Below are 26,509 nucleotides of genomic sequence, written 5' to 3' on the forward strand. Positions count from 1 at the left end.
TTACCTAACTAGCTGCCCTCTGACCATGATGTTACCTAACTAGCTGCCCTCTGACCATGAGGTTATTAACTTACCTAACTAGCTGCCCTCTGACCATGATGTTATTAACTTACCTAACTAGCTACCCTCTGACCATGAGGTTATTAACTTACCTAACTAGCTGCCCTCTGACCATGAGGTTATTAACTTACCTAACTAGCTGCCCTCTGACCATGATGTTACCTAACTAGCTGCCCTCTGACCATGAGGTTATTAACTTACCTAACTAGCTGCCCTCTGACCATGATGTTACCTAACTAGCTGCCCTCTGACCATGAGGTTATTAACTTACCTAACTAGCTGCCCTCTGACCATGAGGTTATTAACTTACCTAACTAGCTGCCCTCTGACCATGATGTTACCTAACTAGCTGCCCTCTGACCATGAGGTTATTAACTTACCTAACTAGCTGCCCTCTGACCATGATGTTACCTAACTAGCTGCCCTCTGACCATGAGGTTATTAACTTACCTAACTAGCTGCCCTCTGACCATGATGTTACCTAACTAGCTGCCCTCTGACCATGATGTTACCTAACTAGCTGCCCTCTGACCATGAGGTTATTAACTTACCTAACTAGCTGCCCTCTGACCATGATGTTACCTAACTAGCTGCCCTCTGACCATGAGGTTATTAACTTACCTAACTAGTTACCCTCTGACCATGAGGTTATTAACTTACCTAACTAGCTGCCCTCTGACCATGAGGTTATTAACTTACCTAACTAGCTACCCTCTGACCATGAGGTTATTAACTTACCTAACTAGCTACCCTCTGACCATGAGGTTATTAACTTACCTAACTAGCTACCCTCTGACCATGAGGTTATTAACTTACCTAACTAGCTGCCCTCTGACCATGAGGTTATTAACTTACCTAACTAGCTACCCTCTGACCATGAGGTTATTAACTTACCTAACTAGCTACCCTCTGACCATGAGGTTATTAACTTACCTAACTAGCTACCCTCTGACCATGAGGTTATTAACTTACCTAACTAGCTACCCTCTGACCATGAGGTTATTAACTTACCTAACTAGCTACCCTCTGACCATGAGGTTATTAACTTACCTAACTAGCTACCCTCTGACCATGAGGTTATTAACTTACCTAACTAGCTACCCTCTGACCATGAGGTTATTAACTTACCTAACTAGCTACCCTCTGACCATGAGGTTATTAACTTACCTAACTAGCTGCCCTCTGACCATGAGGTTATTAACGTCTATCTCCTCCATCTTGGCTCCAACATGGCTCTATCTCCTCTAAGACTGTGTTCTTCTATCTCCTCCATCTTGGCTCCAACATGGCTCTATGTTAGTGGGTTACTCCCTGTTGTCAGATCATACCAGAGTAACCAGTAGCTGTGTGTGTGTGTGGTGTATTGTGGTGTTGAAGGTGGTTCTTCCTGGTCCTCTCCTCACTGGCCCCGGAGCTTCAGGATGGTTTCCACAGCCTCCGCCAGGTTGTCCACATAGCCATCAGCTGTTACTGTGGGGTGCTTCTCATCACTGGGCCTGCAGAGAGAGACAGAGACAGACTGAATGCAGTGGTGTGCTCTATCTCCTCCACCTTGGCTCCAACATGGCTCTATGTTAATGAATGCAGTGGTGTGCTCTATCTCCTCCATCTTGGCTCCAACATGGCTCTATGTTAATGAATGCAGTGGTGTGCTCTATCTCCTCCATCTTGGCTCCAACATGGCTCTATGTTAATGAATGCAGTGGTGTGCTCTATCTCCTCCATCTTGGCTCCAACATGGCTCTATGTTAATGAATGCAGTGGTGTGCTCTATCTCCTCCATCTTGGCTCCAACATGGCTCTATGTTAATGAATGCAGTGGTGTGCTCTATCTCCTCCATCTTGGCTCCAACATGGCTCTATGTTAATGAATGCAGTGGTGTGCTCTATCTCCTCCATCTTGGCTCCAACATGGCTCTATGTTAATGAATGCAGTGGTGTGCTCTATCTCCTCCATCTTGGCTCCAACATGGCTCTATGTTAATGAATGCAGTGGTGTGCTCTATCTCCTCCATCTTGGCTCCAACATGGCTCTATGTTAATGAATGCAGTGGTGTGCTCTATCTCCTCCATCTTGGCTCCAACATGGCTCTATGTTAATGAATGCAGTGGTGTGCAGCATTGAATATTGAGGCTAGCCATGCATGCCTTGTGTTAACTCCTGTCAGTCAGCAAATCACATGTTATATGTCACATGCTTCCAAATACAACAGGTGTAGTAGACCTTACAGTGAAATGCTGACTTACTGTACAAGCCCTTAACCAACAATGCTTTAAGAAGAAAAATGTGTGGTAAAATAACAGTAGCAAGGCTATATACAGGGTATTACGGTACAGAGTCAATGTGGAGGCTATATACAGGGTGTTACGGTACAGAGTCAATGTGGAGGCTATATACAGGGGGTACCGGTACAGAGTCAATGTGGAGGCTATATACAGGGGGTACCGGTACAGAGTCAATGTGGAGGCTATATACAGGGTGTTACGGTACAGAGTCAATGTGGAGGCTATATACAGGGTATTACGGTACAGAGTCAATGTGGAGGCTATATACAGGGTATTACGGTACAGAGTCAATGTGGAGGCTATATACAGGGTATTACGGTACAGAGTCAATGTGGAGGCTATATACAGGGTATTACGGTACAGAGTCAATGTGGAGGCTATATACAGGGTATTACGGTACAGAGTCAATGTGGAGGCTATATACAGGGTGTTACGGTACAGAGTCAATGTGGAGGCTATATACAGGGTGTTACGGTACAGAGTCAATGTGGAGGCTATATACAGGGTATTACGGTACAGAGTCAATGTGGAGGCTATATACAGGGTATTACGGTACAGAGTCAATGTGGAGGCTATATACAGGGTATTATGGTACAGAGTCAATGTGGAGGCTATATACAGGGTGTTACGGTACATAGTCAGTGTGGAGGCTATATACAGGGTGTTACGGTACAGAGTCAATGTGGAGGCTATATACAGGGTATTACGGTACAGAGTCAATGTGGAGGCTATATACAGGTTGTTACGGTACAGAGTCAATGTGGAGGCTATATACAGGGGTACCGGTACAGAGTCAATGTGGAGGCTATATACAGGGGATACTATATACAGAGTCAATGTGGAGGTTATATACAGGGGGTACCGGTACAGAGTCAATGTGCGGGGGCACCGGTTAGTTGAGGTAATATGTACATGTAGGTAGAGCTATTAAAGTGACTATACATAGATAATAAACAGAGAGTAGCAGCGGTGTAGAAGAGGGGTCTGGGTAGCCCTTTGATTAGCTGTTCAGGAGTCTTATGGCTTGCGGGGTAGAAGCTGTTTAGTAGCCTCTTGGACCTAGACTTGGTGCTCCGGTACCGTTCGCCGTGCGGTAGCAGAGAGAACAGTCTATGACTTGGTGCTCCGGTACCGTTTACCGTGCGGTAACAGAGAGAACAGTCTATGACTTGGTGCTCCGGTACCGTTTGCCGCGCGGTAGCAGAGAGAACAGTCTATGACTTGGCGTTCCGGTACCGTTTGCCGTGCGGTAGCAGAGAGAACAGTCTATGACTTGGCGTTCCGGTACCGTTTGCCGTGCGGTAGCAGAGAGAACAGTCTATGACTTGGCGTTCCGGTACCGTTTGCCGTGCGGTAGCAGAGAGAACAGTCTATGACTTGGCGCTCCGGTACCGTTTGCCGTGCGGTAACAGAGAGAACAGTCTATGACTTGGCGTTCCGGTACCGTTTACCGTGCGGTAACAGAGAGAACAGTCTATGACTTGGCGTTCCGGTACCGTTTGCCGTGCGGTAGCAGAGAGAACAGTCTATGACTTGCCGCTCCGGTACCGTTTGCCGTGCGGTAACAGAGAGAACAGTCTATGACTTGGTGCTCCGGTACCGTTTACCGTGCGGTAGCAGAGAGAACAGTCTATGACTTGGCGCTCCGGTACCGTTTACCGTGCGGTAACAGAGAGAACAGTCTATGACTTGGCGTTCCGGTACCGTTTGCCGTGCGGTAGCAGAGAGAACAGTCTATGACTTGGTGCTCCGGTACCGTTCGCCGTGCGGTAACAGAGAGAACAGTCTATGACTTGGTGCTCCGGTACCGTTTGCCGTGCGGTAGCAGAGAGAACAGTCTATGACTTGGTGCTCCGGTACCGTTTACCGTGCGGTAACAGAGAGAACAGTCTATGACTTGGTGCTCCGGTACCGTTCGCCGTGCGGTAACAGAGAGAACAGTCTATGACTTGGGTGGCTGGAGTCTGACAATTTTTAGGGCCTTCCTCTGACACCGCAAGTGGTCTGCACTGAGAGATGTGAGGGTTATGTGAGCTGGCCAGCTAATGGGGTGTGTGTGTGTGTGTGTGTCTGTACAGGGTGTTATGTGTGTGTGTACAGGATGTTATGTGTGTGTGTGTGTGTGTGTGTGTGTGTGTGTGGGCAGGGTGTTATGTGTGTGTGTGTGTGTCTGTACAGGGTGTTATGTGTGTGTACAGGATGTTATGTGTGTGTGTGTGTGTACAGGGTGTTAAGTATATGTGTGTATGTGTACAGGGTGTTACGTCTCCTGTGACAGGATTACTGCCTCAGTCCCTCACCTTTCCACCCACCAGTGGCCTGATTGAGTTCACACATGCTGACACTAAGATACGCTACACACACGGCTAGAAAAGGCTTATTGTGTTACCAGCGGTGGTGATGAGACAATTACACCTTCTGTCTCTCACTGTCCTCCAGTCACCTCTTAAAATCTGCCCTGGTCTTCTCTCACCTAGTTATGCATGCTTGTCTGCCTATCCTGTCCTGTGTGTGTCTGCCTGTCCTGTGTGTGTCTGCCTGTGTGTGTGTGTGTGTGTGTGTGTGTGTGTGTTCATTAAGCAGCCTTTGTCATCTGCTCTGCCATGAATAATGTAGGGTAACCAGGTCAATGAGCATAAAGTATTCAGGACAGAGCAGTTAGTGGTACTGCTGAGGTAATGGACTGGTACTGCTGAGGTAATGGACTGGTACTGCTGAGGTAATGGACTGGTACTGCTGAGGTAATGGACTGGTACTGCTGAGGTAATGGACTGGTACTGGGACTGCTGAGGTAATGGACTGGTACTGCTGAGGTAATGGACTGGTACTGGGACTGCTGAGGTAATGGACTGGTACTGCTGAGGTAATGGACTGGTACTGGGACTGCTGAGGTAATGGACTGGTACTGCTGAGGTAATGGACTGGTACTGGGACTGCTGAGGTAATGGACTGGTACTGCTGAGGTAATGGACTGGTACTGGGACTGCTGAGGTAATGGACTGGTACTGGGACTGCTGAGGTAATGGACTGGTACTGGTACTGCTGAGGTAATGGACTGGTACTGGGACTGCTGAGGTAATGGACTGGTACTGCTGAGGTAATGGACTGGTACTGGGACTGCTGAGGTAATGGACTGGTACTGCTGAGGTAATGGACTGGTACTGGTACTGCTGAGGTAATGGACTGGTACTGGGACTGCTGAGGTAATGTACTGGTACTGGGACTGCTGAGGTAATGTACTGATTGGTACTGCTGAGGTAATGGACTGGTACTGGGACTGCTGAGGTAATGTACTGGTTGGTACTGCTGAGGTAATGGACTGATTGGTACTGCTGAGGTAATGGACTGGTACTGGGACTGCTGAGGTAATGGACTGGTACTGCTGAGGTAATGGACTGGTACTGGGACTGCTGAGGTAATGGACTGGTACTGGTACTGCTGAGGTAATGGACTGGTACTGGGACTGCTGAGGTAATGGACTGGTACTGCTGAGGTAATGGACTGGTACTGGGACTGCTGAGGTAATGGACTGGTACTGGTACTGCTGAGGTAATGGACTGGTACTGGTACTGCTGAAGTAATGGACTGGTACTGCTGAGGTAATGGACTGGTACTGGGACTGCTGAAGTAATGGACTGGTACTGGGACTGCTGAGGTAATGTACTGGTACTGGGACTGCTGAGGTAATGTACTGGTACTGGGACTGCTGAGGTAATGGACTGGTACTGGGACTGCTGAGGTAATGGACTGATTGGGACTGCTGAGGTAATGTACTGATTGGTACTGCTGAGGTAATGGACTGGTACTGGGACTGCTGAGGTAATGTACTGGTTGGTACTGCTGAGGTAATGGACTGGGACTGCTGAGGTAATGGACTGGTACTGGGACTGCTGAGGTAATGGACTGGTACTGGTACTGCTGAGGTAATGGACTGGTACTGCTGAGGTAATGGACTGGTACTGGGACTGCTGAGGTAATGGACTGGTACTGCTGAGGTAATGGACTGGTACTGCTGAGGTAATGGACTGGTACTGGTACTGGTGAGGTAATGGACTGGTACTGGGACTGCTGAGGTAATGGACTGGTACTGCTGAGGTAATGGACTGGTACTGCTGAGGTAATGGACTGGTACTGGGACTGCTGAGGTAATGGACTGGGACTGCTGAGGTAATGGACTGGTACTGGGACTGCTGAGGTAATGGACTGGTACCGCTGAGGTAATGGACTGGTACTGGTACTGCTGAGGTAATGGACTGGTACTGGGACTGCTGAGGTAATGGACTGGTACTGCTGAGGTAATGGACTGGTACTGGGACTGCTGAGGTAATGGACTGGTACTGGGACTGCTGAGGTAATGGGCTGGTACTGCTGAGGTAATGGACTGGTACTGCTGAGGTAATGGACTGGTACTGGGACTGCTGAGGTAATGGACTGGTACTGGGACTGCTGAGGTAATGGACTGGTACTGGGACTGCTGAGGTAATGGACTGGTACTGGGACTGCTGAGGTAATGGACTGGTACTGGGACTGCTGAGGTAATGGACTGGTACTGCTGAGGTAATGGACTGGTACTGCTGAGGTAATGGACTGGTACTGCTGAGGTAATGGACTGGTACTGGGACTGCTGAGGTAATGGACTGGTACTGGTACTGCTGAGGTAATGGACTGGTACTGGTACTGCTGAGGTAATGGACTGATTGGTACTGCTGAGGTAATGGACTGATTGGTACTGCTGAGGTAATGGACTGATTGGTACTGCTGAGGTAATGGACTGATTGGTACTGGTGAGGTAATGGACTGGTACTGGGACTGCTGAGGTAATGGACTGGTACTGCTGAGGTAATGGACTGGTACTGGGACTGCTGAGGTAATGGACTGGTACTGGGACTGCTGAGGTAATGGACTGATACTGCTGAGGTAATGGACTGATACTGCTGAGGTAATGGACTGATTGGTACTGCTGAGGTAATGGACTGATTGGTACTGCTGAGGTAATGGACTGGTACTGGTACTGCTGAGGTAATGGACTGGTACTGGGACTGCTGAGGTAATGGACTGGTACTGGTACTGCTGAGGTAATGGACTGATACTGGTACTGCTGAGGTAATGGACTGATTGGTACTGCTGAGGTAATGTACTGGTACTGGGACTGCTGAGGTAATGTACTGGTACTGCTGAGGTAATGGACTGGTACTGCTGAGGTAATGGACTGGTACTGGGACTGCTGAGGTAATGGACTGGTACTGCTAAGGTAATGGACTGGTACTGGGACTGCTGAGGTAATGGACTGGTACTGGGACTGCTGAGGTAATGGACTGGTACTGGGACTGCTGAGGTAATGTACTGGTACTGGGACTGCTGAGGTAATGGACTGGTACTGGGACTGCTGAGGTAATGGACTGGTACTGCTGAGGTAATGGACTGGTACTGCTGAGGTAATGGACTGGTACTGCTGAGGTAATGGACTGGTACTGGGACTGCTGAGGTAATGGACTGGTACTGGGACTGCTGAGGTAATGGACTGGTACTGCTGAGGTAATGGACTGGTACTGCTGAGGTAATGGACTGGTACTGGGACTGCTGAGGTAATGGACTGGTACGGGTACTGCTGAGGTAATGGACTGGTACTGCTGAGGTAATGGACTGATTGGTACTGCTGAGGTAATGGACTGATTGGTACTGGTGAGGTAATGGACTGATTGGTACTGGTGAGGTAATGGACTGGTACTGGGACTGCTGAGGTAATGGACTGGTACTGCTGAGGTAATGGACTGGTACTGGGACTGCTGAGGTAATGGACTGGTACTGGGACTGCTGAGGTAATGGACTGATACTGCTGAGGTAATGGACTGAACCTGCTGAGGTAATGGACTGATTGGTACTGCTGAGGTAATGGACTGATTGGTACTGGTGAGGTAATGGACTGATTGGTACTGCTGAGGTAATGGACTGGTACTGGGACTGCTGAGGTAATGGACTGGTACTGGCACTGCTGAGGTAATGGACTGATTGGTACTGCTGAGGTAATGGACTGATTGGTACTGGTGAGGTAATGGACTGATTGGTACTGCTGAGGTAATGGACTGGTACTGGGACTGCTGAGGTAATGGACTGGTACTGGTACTGCTGAGGTAATGGACTGATACTGGTACTGCTGAGGTAATGGACTGATTGGTACTGCTGAGGTAATGGACTGATTGGGACAGGGGACATAACTGGGACTGAGAATGGGGCTAGGACTGGACTGGGCCTGTGGATGGGACTAAAGATATCTGCATATACTAACTACTGTGATATGTGGTTGTCCCACCTAGCTATCTGAATATACTAACTACTGTGATATGTGGTTGTCCCACCTAGCTATCTGAATATACTAACTACTGTGATATGTGGTTGTCCCACCTAGCTATCTGAATATACTAACTACTGTGATATGTGGTTGTCCCACCTAGCTATCTGAATATACTAACTACTGTGATATGTGGTTGTCTCACCTAGCTATCTGAATATACTAACTACTGTAATATGTGGTTGTCCCACCTAGCTATCTGAATATACTAACTACTGTGATATGTGGTTGTCCCACCTAGCTATCTGAATATACTAACTACTGTGATATGTGGTTGTCCCACCTAGCTATCTGAATATACTAACTACTGTGATATGTGGTTGTCCCACCTAGCTATCTGAATATACTAACTACTGTGATATGTGGTTGTCCCACCTAGCTATCTGAATATACTAACTACTGTAATATGTGGTTGTCTCACCTAGCTATCTGAATATACTAACTACTGTGATATGGGGTTGTCCCACCTAGCTATCTGAATATACTAACTACTGTGATATGTGGTTGTCCCACCTAGCTATCTGAATATACTAACTACTGTAATATGTGGTTGTCCCACCTAGCTATCTGACTATACTAACTACTGTGATATGTGGTTGTCCCACCTAGCTATCTGAATATACTAACTACTGTGATATGTGGTATCCCACCTAGCTATCTGAATATACTAACTACTGTGATATGTGGTTGTCTCACCTAGCTATCTGAATATACTAACTACTGTAATATGTGGTTGTCTCACCTAGCTATCTGAATATACTAACTACTGTGATATGTGGTTGTCCCACCTAGCTATCTGAATATACTAACTACTGTAATATGTGGTTGTCCCACCTAGCTATCTGAATATACTAACTACTGTGATATGTGGTTGTCCCACCTAGCTATCTGAAGATGAATATACTAACTACTGTGATATGTGGTTGTCCCACCTAGCTATCTGAATATACTAACTACTGTGATTTGTGGTTGTCCCACCTAGCTATCTGAATATACTAACTACTGTGATATGTGGTTGTCCCACCTAGCTATCTGAATATACTAACTACTGTAATATGTGGTTGTCCCACCTAGCTATCTGAATATACTAACTACTGTGATATGTGGTTGTCCCACCTAGCTATCTGAATATACTAACTACTGTGATATGTGGTTGTCCCACCTAGCTATCTGAATATACTAACTACTGTGATATGTGGTTGTCCCACCTAGCTATCTGACTATACTAACTACTGTGATATGTGGTTGTCCCACCTAGCTATCTGAATATACTAACTACTGTGATATGTGGTTGTCCCACCTAGCTATCTGAATATACTAACTACTGTAATATGTGGTTGTCCCACCTAGCTATCTGAATATACTAACTACTGTGATATGTGGTTGTCTCACCCAGCTATCTGAATATACTAACTACTGTGATATGTGGTTGTCCCACCTAGCTATCTGAATATACTAACTACTGTGATATGTGGTATCCCACCTAGCTATCTGAATATACTAACTACTGTGATATGTGGTTGTCTCACCTAGCTATCTGAATATACTAACTACTGTGATGTGGTTGTCTCACCTAGCTATCTGAATATACTAACTACTGTGATATGTGGTTGTCCCACCTAGCTATCTGAATATACTAACTACTGTGATATGTGGTTGTCCCACCTAGCTATCTGAATATACTAACTACTGTGGTATGTGGTTGTCCCACCTAGCTATCTGAATATACTAACTACTGTGATATGTGGTTGTCCCACCTAGCTATCTGAATATACTAACTACTGTGATATGTGGTTGTCCCACCTAGCTATCTGAATATACTAACTACTGTGATATGTGGTTGTCCACCTCAGAGCTCCAGTTCTCAGAGCTTCCCCATGGGAGCTCTCTCTCGCTCTGCTTGCTTTTGGTAGCTCATTATCTTAGCAAGTTGCCCGCTAGTTAGCATGACAATCACATCTCCACCAGCTAGCTAACATGACAATCCCAGCTAGCTAGCATGACAATCCCATCTCCACCAGCTAGCTAGCATGACAATCCCATCTCCACCAGCTAGCTAGCATGACAATCCCATCTCCACCAGCTAGCTAGCATTGACAATCCCATCTCCACCAGCTAGCTAGCATCGGCAATCCCATCTCCACCAGCTAGCTAGCATTGACAATCCCATCTCCACCAGCTAGCTAGCATTGACAATCCCATCTCCACCAGCTAGCTAACATGACAATCCCAGCTAGCTAGCATGACAATCCCATCTCCACCAGCTAGCTAGCATGACAATCACATCCCCACCAGCTAGCTAGCATGACAATCACATCTCCACCAGCTAGCTAACATGACAATCCCAGCTCCACCAGCTAGCTAACATGACAATCCCAGTTAGCATGACAATCCCATCTCCACCAGCTAGCTAGCATGACAATCCCATCTCCACCAGCTAGCTAGCATGACAATCACATCTCCACCAGCTAGCTAGCATGACAATCCCATCTCCACCAGCTAGCTAGCATGACAATCCCATCTCCACCAGCTAGCTAGCATGACAATCCCATCTCCACCAGCTAGCTAGCATGACAATCCCAGCTAGCTAGCATGACACTCCCATCTCCACCAGCTAGCTAGCATGACAATCCCAGCTAGCTAGCATGACACTCCCATCTCCACCAGCTAGCTAACATGACAATCCCATCTCCACCAGCTAGCTAACATGACAATCCCAGCTAGCTAGCATGACACTCCCATCTCCACCAGCTAGCTAGCATGACAATCCCAGCTAGCTAGCATGACAATCCCATCTCCACCAGCTAGCTAGCATGACAATCCCAGCTAGCTAGCATGACACTCCCATCTCCACCAGCTAGCTAACATGACAATCCCATCTCCACCAGCTAGCTAACATGACAATCCCACCTCCACCAGCTAGCTAGCATTGACAATCCCATCTCCACCAGCTAGCTAGCATTGACAATCCCATCTCCACCAGCTAGCTAGCATGACAATCCCACCTCCACCAGCTAGCTAGCATTGACAATCCCATCTCCACCAGCTAGCTAGCATGCAAAATCACATCTCCACCAGCTAGCTAGTGTTAAAGATTGATGATATTTACTAGAAGAGAGAGACCAAGTTGAGACGCTAGACCAGGTGGATAAGGTATGATATTTAAGGCAGTTTAATAAGTTGCAAAGATATCTGACAACACGTGCACGGGCTCGTCCATTTAGCTCAGAGGGAGCTAGCAGGAGGAGCCCCGACTCATATTCTGCAATACATTTTATACAGTGAAATGACGTAGTTAGATTCTAGTAGTTCTGCTCTCCTGACTGGTCGCTGTGAGTGGAGGGCGGTCCCCTTCAGGCTGATATCAATGTTCCATTGGTTCTCAGTAGTGTTCTTTGTCCTTGGAACTCCCGCCTGAAACAGGGGTTTGTGTGTGTGTATATGCATGCGCATGCTCGTTGAGTGCCATGCCGGTCTGGGTTGTCTCTTGTATTGACAAGATGTTGAAGCAGACACCAGCAACTGACGCCTGAGGTCAGAGCGCCCCCCTGCCTTATCAGTGCTCATAAATGGTTTGTGTCAGCCATCTCTCTCTGTGTGTGTGTGGGAGTAAGGTTAGTATCTGGCACAGGCAGAACTGGTTCATCTGTGGGGTGCAGCAAAGTGTTACAACCACGTCTGCTTTAATAATGAAGGCATTATAACAATATTATAGCTAACACTAGTATGATAATCCCACCTCCACCAGCTAGCTAGCATGACAATCCCATCTCCACCAGCTAGCTAGCATTGACAATCCCATCTCCACCAGCTAGCTAGCATCGGCAATCCCATCTCCACCAGCTAGCTAGCATTGACAATCCCATCTCCACCAGCTAGCTAGCATTGACAATCCCATCTCCACCAGCTAGCTAGCATTGACAATCCCATCTCCACCAGCTAGCTAGCATTGACAATCCCATCTCCACCAGCTAGCTAGCATTGACAATCCCATCTCCACCAGCTAGCTAGCATTGACAATCCCATCTCCACCAGCTAGTTAGCATGACAATCACATCTCCACCAGCTAGCTAACATGACAATCCCAGCTAGCTAGCATGACACTCCCATCTCCACCAGCTAGCTAACATGACAATCCCAGCTAGCTAGTGTAACAGTTTTAACTTTACGTCGTCCCCTCGCCCCGACACGGGCGCGAACCAGGGACCCTCTGCACACATCAACAACAGTCAACCACGAAGCGTCGTTACCCATCGCTCCACAAAAGCCGCGGCCCTTGCAGAGCAAGGGGCAACCCTACTTAAAGTCTCAGAGCAAGTGACGTAACTGACTGAAATGCTACTAGCGCGTACCCGCTAACTAGCTAGCCATTTCACATCCGTTACACTCACCCCCCTTTCAACCTCCTCCTTTTCCGCAGCAACCAGTGATCCGGGTCAACAGCATCAATGTAACAGTATAACTTTAAGTCGTCCCCTCGCCCCGACACGGGCGCGAACCTGGGACCCTCTGCACACATCAACAACGGTCGCCCACGAAGCACAGTCGTTACCCATCGCTCCACAAAAGCCGCGGCCCTTGCAGAGCAAGGGGCAACCCTACTTAAAGTCTCAGAGCAAGTGACGTAACTGATTGAAATGCTACTAGCGCGTACCCGCTAACTAGCTAGCCATTTCACATCCGTTACACTAGCATGACAATCACATCATGTTATAGCAGCCATATTGGAAGGTCTGGTAACAGATTTACAGTGTTATAGCAGCCATATTGGAAGGTCTGGTAACAGATTTACAGTGTTATAGCAGCCATATTGGAATGTCTGGTAACAGATTTAGGACGTTATAGCAGCCATATTGGAAGGCCTGGTAACAGATTTAGGGTGTTATAGCAGCCATATTGGAGGGTCTGGTAACAGATTTCCAGTGTTATAGCAGCCATATTGGAAGGTCTGGTAACAGATTTACAGTGTTATAGCAGCCACATTGGAAGGTCTGGTAACAGATTTACAGTGTTATAGCAGCCATATTGGAAGGTCTGGTAACAGATTTACAGTGTTATAGCAGCCATATTGGAAGGTCTGGTGGGAACTACACAGGAGGCCTGAGACAGAGCAGCGACCGGTTGGACCGGTTGACTTGGTCTAGTGCCAAATGGCATCCTATCCCCTACATAGTGCACTACTACGTTTGAACTACCAGGGTAATAGGGTTCCATTTGGAACGTAACCTTGGAGACAGCCAGCTGTGTTTTCCCCACATCTCGCTGTGGTTTATGGCCTCTCCACAGAGTTTACGGGGTCGTGTAAGGATAAATCTCACGTCTCACGTCTAACAATGAAAGTAGCAGACAGTGTTTGTGTGAGGCTGAACAGCCATCTGGACATCTGTTACATGACGCCACAAACACACCGTCGGCCCCCTTTGGCTCAGATCAGTGCCAATTTGTCACCGTGTGTGTGTGTGTGTGTGTGTGTGTATGTGTGTGTGTGTGTGTGTGTTTATGTACACTACTGTTCAAAAGTTTGGGGTCACTTAGAAATGTTCTTGTTTTTGAAAGAAAAGCACATTTTTTGGTCCATTAAAATAACATCAAATTGATCAGTAATACAGTGTAGACATTGTTAATGTTGTAAATGACTATTGTAGCTGGAAACGGCTGATTTTTAATGGAATATCTACATAGGCCCATTATCAGCAACCATCACTCCTGTGTTCCAATGGCACGTTGTGTTACCTAATCCAAGTTGATCATTTTAAAAAGGCTAATTGATCATTAGAAAACCCTTTTGCAATTATGTTAGCACAGCTGAAAACTGTTGTTCTGATTAAAGAAGCCATAAAACTGGCCTAGTTGAGTATCTGGAGCATCAGCATTTTGTGGGTTCGAATACAGGCTCAAAATGGCCAGAAACAAAGACCTTTCTTCTGAAACTCGTGAGTCTATTCTTGTTCTGAGAAATGAAGGTATTCCATGTGAGAAACTGTCTCTAACGAGAATAGAAAGAGGAGTGGGAGGCCCCGGTACACACCTGAGCAAGAGGACAAGTACATTAGAGTGTCTAGTTTGAGAAACAGACGCCTCACAAGTCCTCAACTGGCAGCTTCATTAAATAGTAGCCGCAAAACACCAGTCTCAACGTCAACAGTGAAGAGGCGACTCCGGGATGCTGGCCTTCTAGGCAGAGTTGCTAAGAAAAAGCCATATCTCAGACTGGCCAATAAAAAGAAAAGATTAAGATGGGAAAAAGAACACAGACACTAGACAGGGGAACTCTGCCGTTAAGGCCAGCATCCCGGAGTCGCCTCTTCACTGTTGACCCAGTGGGGGGGACTCTGAGACCAGGCTAACCCAGTGGGGGGGACTCTGAGACCAGGCTAACCCAGTGGGGGGGGGACTCTGAGACCAGGCTAACCCAGTGGGGGGGGACTCTGAGACCAGGCTAACCCAGTGGGGGGACTCTGAGAGCAGGCTAACCCAGTGGGGGAGGGGGGGGGGGGGGGCTCTGAGACCAGGCTAACCCAGTGGGGGGGGGGGGGGGGGGACGACTCTGAGACCAGGCTAACCCAGTGGGGGGGGGACTCTGAGACCAGGCTAACCCAGTGTGTGGAGGGGGGGGGGGGGGCTCTGAGACCAGGCTAACCCAGTGGGGGGTATAGTACTCTACATATGGTAATCTAATAATATTAATAAACTACATTTCTAAAGGGCTTTTCATTATACAATGATATATCTAAGTGCATTAGTCAGTCTAGTCAGACTACAGACTCATACAGAAAGGTAGCAGTAATCTAGTCAGACTACAGACTCATACAGAGAGGTAACAGTAATCTAGTCAGACTACAGACTCATACAGAGAGGTAGCACTAATCTAGTCAGATTACAGACTCATACAGAGAGGTATCAGTAATCTAGTCAGACTACAGTCTAATACAGAGAGGTAGCAGTAATCTAGTCAGACTACAGACTCATACAGAGAGGTAGCAGTAATCTAGTCAGATTACAGACTCATACAGAGACGTAGCAGTAATCTAGTCACATTACAGACTCATACAGAGAGGTAGCAGTAATCTAGTCAGGCTACAGACTCATACAGAGAGGTAGCAGTAATCTAGTCAGACTACAGACTCATACAGAGAGGTAGCAGTAATCTAGTCAAACTACAGACTCATACAGAGAGGTAGCAGTAATCTAGTCAGATTAGACTCATACAGAGAGATGGCAGTAATCTAGTCAGACTACAGACTCATACAGGGAGGTAGCAGTAATCTAGTCAGACTACAGACTCATACAGGGAGGTAGCAGTAATCTAGTCAGATTACAGACTCATACAGAGAGGTAGCAGTAATCTAGTCAGATTACAGACTAATACAGAGAGGTAGCAGTAATCTAGTCAGATTAGACTCATACAGAGAGATAGCAGTAATCTAGTCAGACTACAGACTCATACAGGGAGGTAGCAGTAATCTAGTCAGATTACAGACTCATACAGGGAGGTAGCAGTAATCTAGTCAGATTACAGACTCATACAGAGAGGTAGCAGTAATCTAGTCAGATTACAGACTCATACAGGGAGGTAGCAGTAATCTAGTCAGATTACAGACTCATACAGAGAGGTAGCAGTAATCTAGTCAGATTACAGACTAATACAGAGAGGTAGCAGTAATCTAGTCACATTACAGACTCATACAGAGAGGTAGCAGTAATCTAGTCAGATTACAGACTCATACAGAGAGGTAGCAGTAATCTAGTCAGATTACAGACTCATACAGAGAGGTAGCAGTAATCTAGTCAGACTACAGACTCATACAGAGAGGTAGCAGTAATCTAGTCAGATTACAAACTAATACAGAGAGGTAGCAGTAATCTAGTCAGACTACAGACTCATACAGAGAGGTAGCAGTAATCTAGTCAGACTACAGATTTATACAGAGAGATAGCAGTAATCTAGTCAGATTACAGACTCATACAGAGAGGTAGCAGTAATCTAGTCAGACTACAGACTCATACAGAGAGGTAACAGTAATCTAGTCAGATTACAGACTCATCAATCATCCTAAATGGAGAAGAGTATGGATGGGTTTGTGGCAGAGCTGCATTTAACATTTGGATAACATAAAGACATTTTCAGCATATTCTTATTAAAATAAACAAAACTATAATGATCAGTTTCACAGACACGGAGTAAGACTTGGACCAAAAAGTTCTCTCCATGGGGACTCTTTAGACTAATACTCTACTGTACCCTGGACATCAAACCATATGTGGGTCTAATACTCTACTGTACCCTGGACATCAAACCATATGTGGGTCTAATACTCTACTGTACCCTGGACATCAAACCATATGTGGGTCTAATACTCTACTGTACCCTGGACATCAAACCATATGTGGGTCTAATACTCTACTGTACCCTGGACATCAAACCACATGTGGGTCTAATACTCTACTGTACCCTGGATATCAAACCATATGTGGGTCTAAAACTCTTCTGTACCCTGGACATCAAACCATATGTGGGTCTAATACTCTACTGTACCCTGGACATCAAACCATATGTGGGTCTAATACTCTACTGTACCCTGGACATCAAACCATATGTGGGTCTAATACTCTACTGTACCCTGGACATCAAACCATATGTGGGTCTAATACTCTACTGTACCCTGGATATCAAACCATATGTGGGTCTAAAACTCTTCTGTACCCTGGACATCAAACCATATGTGGGTCTAATACTCTACTGTACCCTGGAAATCAAACAATATGTGGGCTGCATGATGCATTAGAAGAGATTTACCATGATTTTGACTGTGGTTATGACTCAGGACTGCCGGTGTGGCAGCAATACAGTCTCCGCAACAGCCTTACAAACGCCCAAAACAAGTTAAGCTACCACAGTATCCCCTTGACCTTTTTGGATTGACTTAGACTTGGATGTTGTGTTAGACCGCCCTCTTGTGGTCGTTGATGGAACTGTTGGTTTCTGCCTGCATTAATATCAACGATGTGAAGCCAAACATACGGACGTCAACATACATAAACAAACACCTACCTGTATTTTCCTGTTCTCACTTGGACACCCTTCATTCCACAGTGTTGCGCCCCGCCCACATCATTCACCAGATCGTCGCCAATCATCAGAGTCTGACAGACAGAGAGAGAAAGAAGAGAGAGACAGAGCGAGACAAAGACAGAGAAAGAGAGAGACAGAGACAGAGAGAGAGAAAGAGAGACAGAGAGAGACAGAGACAGAGAGAGAGAAAGAGACAGAGAGAAAGAGAGCAGGAAGATGGCTCCGAATCCTCAATAAATTAATGTATGAGCTGGACTTTTAAAAAGAAAACCCTACCTGGTGTGACTGAATCCCCATGTCATCTAGAACTTTCTGAAAGAACATGGGGTCTGGCTTCCCAATGACCTCAGCTTCTACATCACAGGCGTACTGATGGAGAGAAACACAAAGACAGTTGACAGAGATGATCTCAAGTTCCCACAAAGGTCTGGGAACGTATCAACGTGCCTTGACTTAAAAAAAATATTTAAAAAAACAGTAGGTGAGTTTATTATTATTTATTATTGTATTTTTGTATATGTAATTATTATTATTTTATACGCTCGTCTGTTACTGTCACTGTCATATTGTTGTCTAATATATTTTCATTTTTGTTTTGAATGTTCATAATTGTAAAATGCAAAAATAAAATATATATATATATTTAAAACTGACCTACTCTGAGTGTGTAGCGTAATACCACCCACCTCCAATGCTTTCATGTAAACCCCAACATCCAGTTTCAGGCCATCATCCTCTTTGTAGTACTTCCTGTAAAGATAACACAGTGGACCTCAGGGTTAAAGCAGAGCTGCAGGTAACTTCCTATAAAGATAACACAGTGGACCTCAGGGTTAAAGAGAGCTGTAGTACTTCCTATAAAGATAACACAGTGGACCTCAGGGTTAAAGCAGAGCTGCAGGTAACTTCCTATAAAGATAACACAGTGGACCTCAGGGTTAAAGCAGAGCTGCAGGTAACTTCCTATAAAGATAACACAGTGGACCTCAGGGTTAAAGCAGAGCTGCAGGTAACTTCCTATAAAGATAACACAGTGGACCTCAGGGTTAAAGCAGAGCTGCAGGTAACTTCCTATAAAGATAACACAGTGGACCTCAGGGTTAAAGCAGAGCTGCAGGTAACTTCCTATAAAGATAATACAGTGGACCTCAGGGTTAAAGCAGAGCTGTAGGTAACTTCCTATAAAGATAACACAGTGGACCTCAAGGTTAAAGCAGAGCTGCAGGAATATATTTCAGAATAAATCAGGCCTTTATTACTGGGTTGTCACTACACGATAATAGCATTATTATCCATTATTATTAGCTGGGCGGCAGGTAGCCTAGTGGTTAGAGGGGGTACTGCAGGTAGCCTAGTGGTTAGAGGTGGGAGGCAGTTAGCCTAGTGGTTAGAGGGGGGGAGGCAGGTAGCCTAGTGGTTAGAGGGGGGGAGGCAGGTAGCCTAGTGGTTAGAGGGGGGGAGGCAGGTAGCCTAGTGGTTAGAGGGGGGGAGGCAGGTAGCCTAGTGGTTAGAGGGGGGGAGGCAGGTAGACTAGTGGTTAGAGGGGGGGAGGCAGGTAGCCTAGTGGTTAGAGGGGGGGAGGCAGGTAGCCTAGTGGTTAGAGGGGGAGGCAGGTAGTCTAGTGGTTAGAGGGGGGGATGCAGGTAGCCTAGTGGTTAGAGGGGGGGATGCAGGTAGCCTAGTGGTTAGAGCGTTGGACTAGTAACCAAAAGGTTGCAAGATTGAATCCCCGAGCTGACAATCTGTCTTTCTGCCCCTGAACAAGGCAGTAGCCCATTGTTCCTAGGCCGTCATTGAAAATAAGAATTTGTTCTTAACTGACTTGCCTATTTAAATAAAGGTTAAATAAAATAAATAAATAAAAGAATAAAGTGTATAAATGTGTGTGTGTGTGTGTGTGTGTACCTACCCTCTGCCCAGAGAGAACAGTACTGGTTTCTCCAGCCCTATGAGTGTGTGTGTACCTACCCTCTGCCCAGAGAGAACAGTACTGGTTTCTCCAGCCCTATGAGTGTGTGTGTACCTACCCTCTGCCCAGAGAGAACAGTACTGGTTTCTCCAGCCCTATGAGTGTGTGTGTACCTACCCTCTGCCCAGAGAGAACAGTACTGGTTTCTCCAGCCCTATGAGTGTGTGTGTACCTACCCTCTGCCCAGAGAGAACAGTACTGGTTTCTCCAGCCCTATGAGTGTGTGTGTACCTACCCTCTGCCCAGAGAGAACAGTACTGGTTTCTCCAGCCCTATGAGAACTCTGAAGGCATCGTTGAGGTTCTGGTAGGAGAACTTCTCCGCTGCGTCTCCTATGACAACACAGTTTGGGTTGGCCTTCTCAACACTGTCAAACTCAGGGACAACACCTGCAACGAACCAAACAAACACAGTATACATGATCACTTTGCATAGAAATAGACAAATACAAAAAAAATATTGTTTTAAACTTTATTGTCCATTTAAGTAACACAGAATGGAAAATGATCTTGGCTGCTCTGGATTACATTAAAAGGAGAACAGACATAAAAACACAGACATTGATCATTTCCATGTCAGTTTAGCAACTTATTTAGGATCTCTCAGTGATTTATCCCGGGAAAAGGGAGTGGTTTTGGGCGGTAAATCCGGGTAAGTGGGTTCCCGCATTTCAACCCTAGTCTCCGACCAGACGGCAACATATGGGGGCGGCAGGGTAGACTAGTGGTTAGAGCGTTGGACTAGTAACCGAAAGGTTGCAATTTCGAATCCCCGAGCTGACAAGGTAAAAACAGGCAGTTCACCCACTGTTCCTAGGCCGTCATTGTAAATAAGAATTTGTTCTTAACTGACTTGCCTTGTTAAATAAAGTTTTTAAAAAAATATTGAAGGATGCTTGCACTTAGTGGCTGTGGTCATTGAAGACCCAGGTTGCTTTCCTTGTGAGGTTCTGTGTGTAAAGTTCTGGGGAGTTGTGGCTGTTTACTGCCCGACTAGATCTGCCATGACTACGTGTACCAGTTTACTCCTGTTCCGGAATGAGGGGTTCCTCATACCAGGAGGGGACGTTGAAGACACTCTGGATAGCTTTAGTCACACAGGGAGGCAGAATCAGGAAGAACAAATGACAGAGTAACTTAGAGCCAGACTAGCTAGGTAAGAGTAGCTGTGTGTGTGTAAAACTTGTGAGCTGTGGAAAGATTCTCTTAATGTACAATGAACATAATTTGCGGGCTCCCCGAGTGGCACAGCGGTCTAAGGCACTGCATCTCAGTGCTTGAGGCATTATTGGTTCAATTCCAGGCTGTATCACAACCGGCCGTGATTGGGAGTCCCATAGGGCGACGCACAATTGGCCCAGCGTCGTCCGGGTTTAGCCGGTGTAGGCCCGTCATTGTAAATAAGAATTGGTTCTTAAACTGCCTAGTTAAATAAATAAAAGGTTACATTAAAAAAAAATCAAAATCATGAACATGATTAATCAATACCATCGTAGACCAGCAGGTGGGGTCGTAGCCCCCTCTCCTTCAGGACAGCCACGGCAGCCGGGGCTGGGGAGAACACCTCAGACACAGAGATATCAAAGCCCATCCTCTGCAGCTTGGCTACAAACACCTCCCGTGTGGCCTGGGTCTCGTTGGTACAGAAACGCAGCTGCAGGTCCGAGGCCTTTAGCCTGTATGGAGAAAGCTTTTGACGTAATCCATTTTTTTTTTTTTACATTGAACGTTTTAGTCATTTGGCAAAATGTTCTTATTCAGAGCGACTTACAGTAAGTGGATTCATCCTAAATTAGTGAGGTGAGACAACCACATATCTCAAGTCATAGTCAGGAAATGTTCCTCAAAGTAGTCATCAACACAGTCAGTATGAAAAGACAAGTTGAGTGTAAATTCATTTTTTTTTGGGGGGGGGGGGTTATGGGATTTAATCAAGACATTTTGATAACCTCATTAATCTCATTCATCAAACACGTCCTTATATGCGCTATGCAAAGTTATCCAGGGGATGAGGTTTGATTACCATTGGGTTGTAGTTCTTCCGTATTAATCAAGGATATGATTTAATACGGAAGAACTACAACCTCCATGCACCTGCTGTAAGTCCAGGTGAGTTTACTGTTCTAATAGGGGTTGACATTATAACCTTGGTAGACTGCAGAAGAGATACAGTAAAACCACATTCTCTACTTTATTCTGAACCAAAAAAACAAAACCCCAGAAGAGAAATAGAAACAAATCCAATCATTAGGTTACAATGAATCTCTGCATGTGTTGAAGGACATTCAACTGATCTGCACGTTTACACAATGCATTTATCAATTTTAATTTTATTCGATTGTATAAATAATGTATTCAGAGCTTCAGTGAGTGACAGCTCTGGAGAAATCTTGCCACCACACCCCCTTATCAGTTTTGAATGTTTTACATTTAGGTTACACATCAGACTGACCCGAAACCAGACTCACCTGAGACTAACCCATTCCATAGTTAAACACCATTCAGAACCTAACTCGCCACATGTAATAGGAGCGTCATATAGCTGTTGTAGAGGTGTAATAGGAGCGTCATATAGCTGTTATAGAGGTGTAATAGGAGCGTCATATAGCTGTTGTAGAGGTGTAATAGGAGCGTCATATAGCTGTTGTAGAGGTGTAATAGGAGCGTCATATAGCTGCTGTAGAGGTGTAATAGGAGCGTCATATAGCTGTTGTAGAGGTGTAATAGGAGCGTCATATAGCTGTTGTAGAGGTGTAATAGGAGCGTCATATAGCTGTTGTAGAGGTGTAATAGGAGCGTCATATAGCTGTTATAGAGGTGGAATAGGAGCGTCATATAGCTGTTATAGAGGTGTAATAGGAGCGTCATATAGCTGATAGAGGTGTAATAGAGCGTCATATAGCTGTTGTAGAGGTGTAATAGGAGCGTCATATAGCTGTTGTAGAGGTGTAATAGGAGCGTCATATAGCTGTTATAGAGGTGTAATAGGAGCGTCATATAGCTGTTGTAGAGGTGTAATAGGAGCGTCATATAGCTGTTGTAGAGGTGTAATAGGAGCGTCATATAGCTGTTATAGAGGTGTAATAGGAGCGTCATATAGCTGTTGTAGAGGTGTAATAGGAGCGTCATATAGCTGTTGTAGAGGTGTAATAGGAGCGTCATATAGCTGCTGTAGAGGTGTAATAGGAGCGTCATATAGCTGTTGTAGAGGTGTAATAGGAGCGTCATATAGCTGTTATAGAGGTGTAATAGGAGCGTCATATAGCTGTTGTAGAGGTGGAATAGGAGCGTCATATAGCTGTTGTAGAGGTGTAATAGGAGCGTCATATAGCTGTTGTAGAGGTGTAATAGGAGCGTCATATAGCTGTTGTAGAGGTGTAATAGGAGCGTCATATAGCTGTTGTAGAGGTGTAATAGGAGCGTCATATAGCTGTTGTAGAGGTGTAATAGGAGCGTCATATAGCTGTTATAGAGGTGTAATAGGAGCGTCATATAGCGGTTGTAGAGGTGGAATAGGAGCGTCATATAGCTGTTGTAGAGGTGTAATAGGAGCGTCATATAGCGGTTGTAGAGGTGTAATAGGAGCGTCATATAGCTGTTGTAGAGGTGTAATAGGAGCGTCATATAGCTGTTGTAGAGGTGTAATAGGAGCGTCATATAGCTGTTGTAGAGGTGTAATAGGAGCGTCATATAGCGGTTGTAGAGGTGTAATAGGAGCGTCATATAGCTGTTGTAGAGGTGTAATAGGAGCGTCATATAGCTGTTGTAGAGGTGGAATAGGAGCGTCATATAGCTGTTGTAGAGGTGGAATAGGAGCGTCATATAGCTGTTGTAGAGGTGTAATAGGAGCGTCATATAGCTGATAGAGGTGTAATAGGAGCGTCATATAGCGGTTGTAGAGGTGGAATAGGAGTGTCATATAGCGGTTGTAGAGGTGTAATAGGAGCGTCATATAGCTGTTGTAGAGGTGTAATAGGAGCGTCATATAGCGGTTGTAGAGGTGGAATAGGAGTGTCATATAGCTGTTGTAGAGGTGTAATAGGAGCGTCATATAGCTGTTGTAGAGGTGTAATAGGAGCGTCATATAGCTGTTATAGAGGTGTAATAGGAGCGTCATATAGCTGATAGAGGTGTAATAGGAGCGTCATATAGCTGTTGTAGAGGTGTAATAGGAGCGTCATATAGCTGTTGTAGAGGTGTAATAGGAGCGTCATATAGCTGTTGTAGAGGTGTAATAGGAGCGTCATATAGCTGTTGTAGAGGTGTAATAGGAGCGTCATATAGCTGTTGTAGAGGTGTAATAGGAGCGTCATATAGCTGTTGTAGAGGTGTAATAGGAGCGTCATATAGCTGTTGTAGAGGTGTAATAGGAGCGTCATATAGCTGTTGTAGAGGTGTAATAGGAGCGTCATATAGCTGTTGTAGAGGTGGAATAGGAGCGTCATATAGCGGTTGTAGAGGTGTAATAGGAGCGTCATATAGCGGTTGTAGAGGTGTAATAGGAGCGTCATATAGCTGTTGTAGAGGTGTAATAGGAGCGTCATATAGCGGTTGTAGAGGTGGAATAGGAGCGTCATATAGCTGTTGTAGAGGTGTAATAGGAGCGTCATATAGCGGTTGTAGAGGTGTAATAGGAGCGTCATATAGCTGTTGTAGAGGTGTAATAGGAGCGTCATATAGCTGTTGTAGAGGTGTAATAGGAGCGTCATATAGCTGTTGTAGAGGTGTAATAGGAGCGTCATATAGCTGTTATAGAGGTGTAATAGGAGCGTCATATAGCTGTTGTAGAGGTGTAATAGGAGCGTCATATAGCTGTTGTAGAGGTGTAATAGGAGCGTCATATAGCTGTTGTAGAGGTGTAATAGGAGCGTCATATAGCGGTTGTAGAGGTGTAATAGGAGCGTCATATAGCTGTTGTAGAGGTGTAATAGGAGCGTCATATAGCTGTTGTAGAGGTGTAATAGGAGCGTCATATAGCTGTTGTAGAGGTGTAATAGGAGCGTCATATAGCTGTTATAGAGGTGTAATAGGAGCGTCATATAGCGGTTGTAGAGGTGTAATAGGAGCGTCATATAGCTGTTGTAGAGGTGTAATAGGAGCGTCATATAGCTGTTGTAGAGGTGTAATAGGAGCGTCATATAGCTGTTGTAGAGGTGTAATAGGAGCGTCATATAGCTGTTGTAGAGGTGTAATAGGAGCGTCATATAGCTGTTGTAGAGGTGTAATAGGAGCGTCATATAGCTGTTGTAGAGGTGTAATAGGAGCGTCATATAGCTGTTGTAGAGGTGTAATAGGAGCGTCATATAGCTGTTGTAGAGGTGTAATAGGAGCGTCATATAGCTGTTGTAGAGGTGTAATAGGAGCGTCATATAGCTGTTGTAGAGGTGTAATAGGAGCGTCATATAGCTGTTGTAGAGGTGTAATAGGAGCGTCATATAGCTGTTGTAGAGGTGTAATAGGAGCGTCATATAGCTGTTGTAGAGGTGTAATAGGAGCGTCATATAGCTGTTGTAGAGGTGTAATAGGAGCGTCATATAGCTGTTGTAGAGGTGTAATAGGAGCGTCATATAGCTGTTGTAGAGGTGTAATAGGAGCGTCATATAGCGGTTGTAGAGGTGTAATAGGAGCGTCATATAGCGGTTGTAGAGGTGTAATAGGAGCGTCATATAGCTGTTGTAGAGGTGTAATAGGAGCGTCATATAGCTGTTGTAGAGGTGTAATAGGAGCGTCATATAGCTGTTGTAGAGGTGTAATAGGAGCGTCATATAGCTGTTGTAGAGGTGTAATAGGAGCGTCATATAGCTGTTGTAGAGGTGTAATAGGAGCGTCATATAGCTGTTGTAGAGGTGTAATAGGAGCGTCATATAGCTGTTGTAGAGGTGTAATAGGAGCGTCATATAGCTGTTGTAGAGGTGTAATAGGAGCGTCATATAGCTGTTGTAGAGGTGTAATAGGAGCGTCATATAGCTGTTGTAGAGGTGTAATAGGAGCGTCATATAGCTGTTGTAGAGGTGTAATAGGAGCGTCATATAGCGGTTGTAGAGGTGTAATAGGAGCGTCATATAGCTGTTGTAGAGGTGTAATAGGAGCGTCATATAGCTGTTGTAGAGGTGTAATAGGAGCGTCATATAGCGGTTGTAGAGGTGTAATAGGAGCGTCATATAGCGGTTGTAGAGGTGGAATAGGAGCGTCATATAGCTGTTGTAGAGGTGTAATAGGAGCGTCATATAGCTGTTGTAGAGGTGTAATAGGAGCGTCATATAGCTGTTGTAGAGGTGTAATAGGAGCGTCATATAGCGGTTGTAGAGGTGTAATAGGAGCGTCATATAGCTGTTGTAGAGGTGTAATAGGAGCGTCATATAGCGGTTGTAGAGGTGTAATAGGAGCGTCATATAGCGGTTGTAGAGGTGTAATAGGAGCGTCATATAGCGGTTGTAGAGGTGTAATAGGAGCGTCATATAGCTGTTGTAGAGGTGTAATAGGAGCGTCATATAGCTGTTGTAGAGGTGTAATAGGAGCGTCATATAGCTGTTGTAGAGGTGTAATAGGAGCGTCATATAGCTGTTGTAGAGGTGTAATAGGAGCGTCATATAGCTGTTGTAGAGGTGTAATAGGAGCGTCATATAGCTGTTGTAGAGGTGTAATAGGAGCGTCATATAGCTGTTGTAGAGGTGTAATAGGAGCGTCATATAGCGGTTGTAGAGGTGGAATAGGAGCGTCATATAGCGGTTGTAGAGGTGTAATAGGAGCGTCATATAGCTGTTGTAGAGGTG

General features: G+C 45.6%; 1 protein-coding gene across 1 annotated transcript in view; it reads right to left on the reverse strand.

Moving 5' to 3' along the window:
• Positions 1–272: 272 nt before the first annotated feature.
• lhpp (phospholysine phosphohistidine inorganic pyrophosphate phosphatase) overlaps positions 273–26,509 on the reverse strand; it is a 34,230-nt gene continuing 7,993 nt past the window's right edge. Inside the window, exons 2-8 of the mRNA XM_055938185.1 lie at positions 21,225–21,412; positions 19,973–20,126; positions 18,455–18,518; positions 18,045–18,137; positions 17,748–17,839; positions 332–1,556; positions 273–292 (exon numbers count right to left, since the gene is read on the reverse strand). Of these exons, the coding sequence (XP_055794160.1) occupies positions 1,460–1,556; positions 17,748–17,839; positions 18,045–18,137; positions 18,455–18,518; positions 19,973–20,126; positions 21,225–21,412 (688 nt within the window). The 3' untranslated portion in view covers positions 273–292; positions 332–1,459. The remainder of the gene's footprint in view (positions 293–331; positions 1,557–17,747; positions 17,840–18,044; positions 18,138–18,454; positions 18,519–19,972; positions 20,127–21,224; positions 21,413–26,509) is intronic.

The sequence above is a fragment of the Salvelinus fontinalis genome, chromosome 1 (assembly GCF_029448725.1).
Source record: "Salvelinus fontinalis isolate EN_2023a chromosome 1, ASM2944872v1, whole genome shotgun sequence".
Taxonomy (NCBI): Eukaryota; Metazoa; Chordata; class Actinopteri; order Salmoniformes; family Salmonidae; genus Salvelinus; species Salvelinus fontinalis.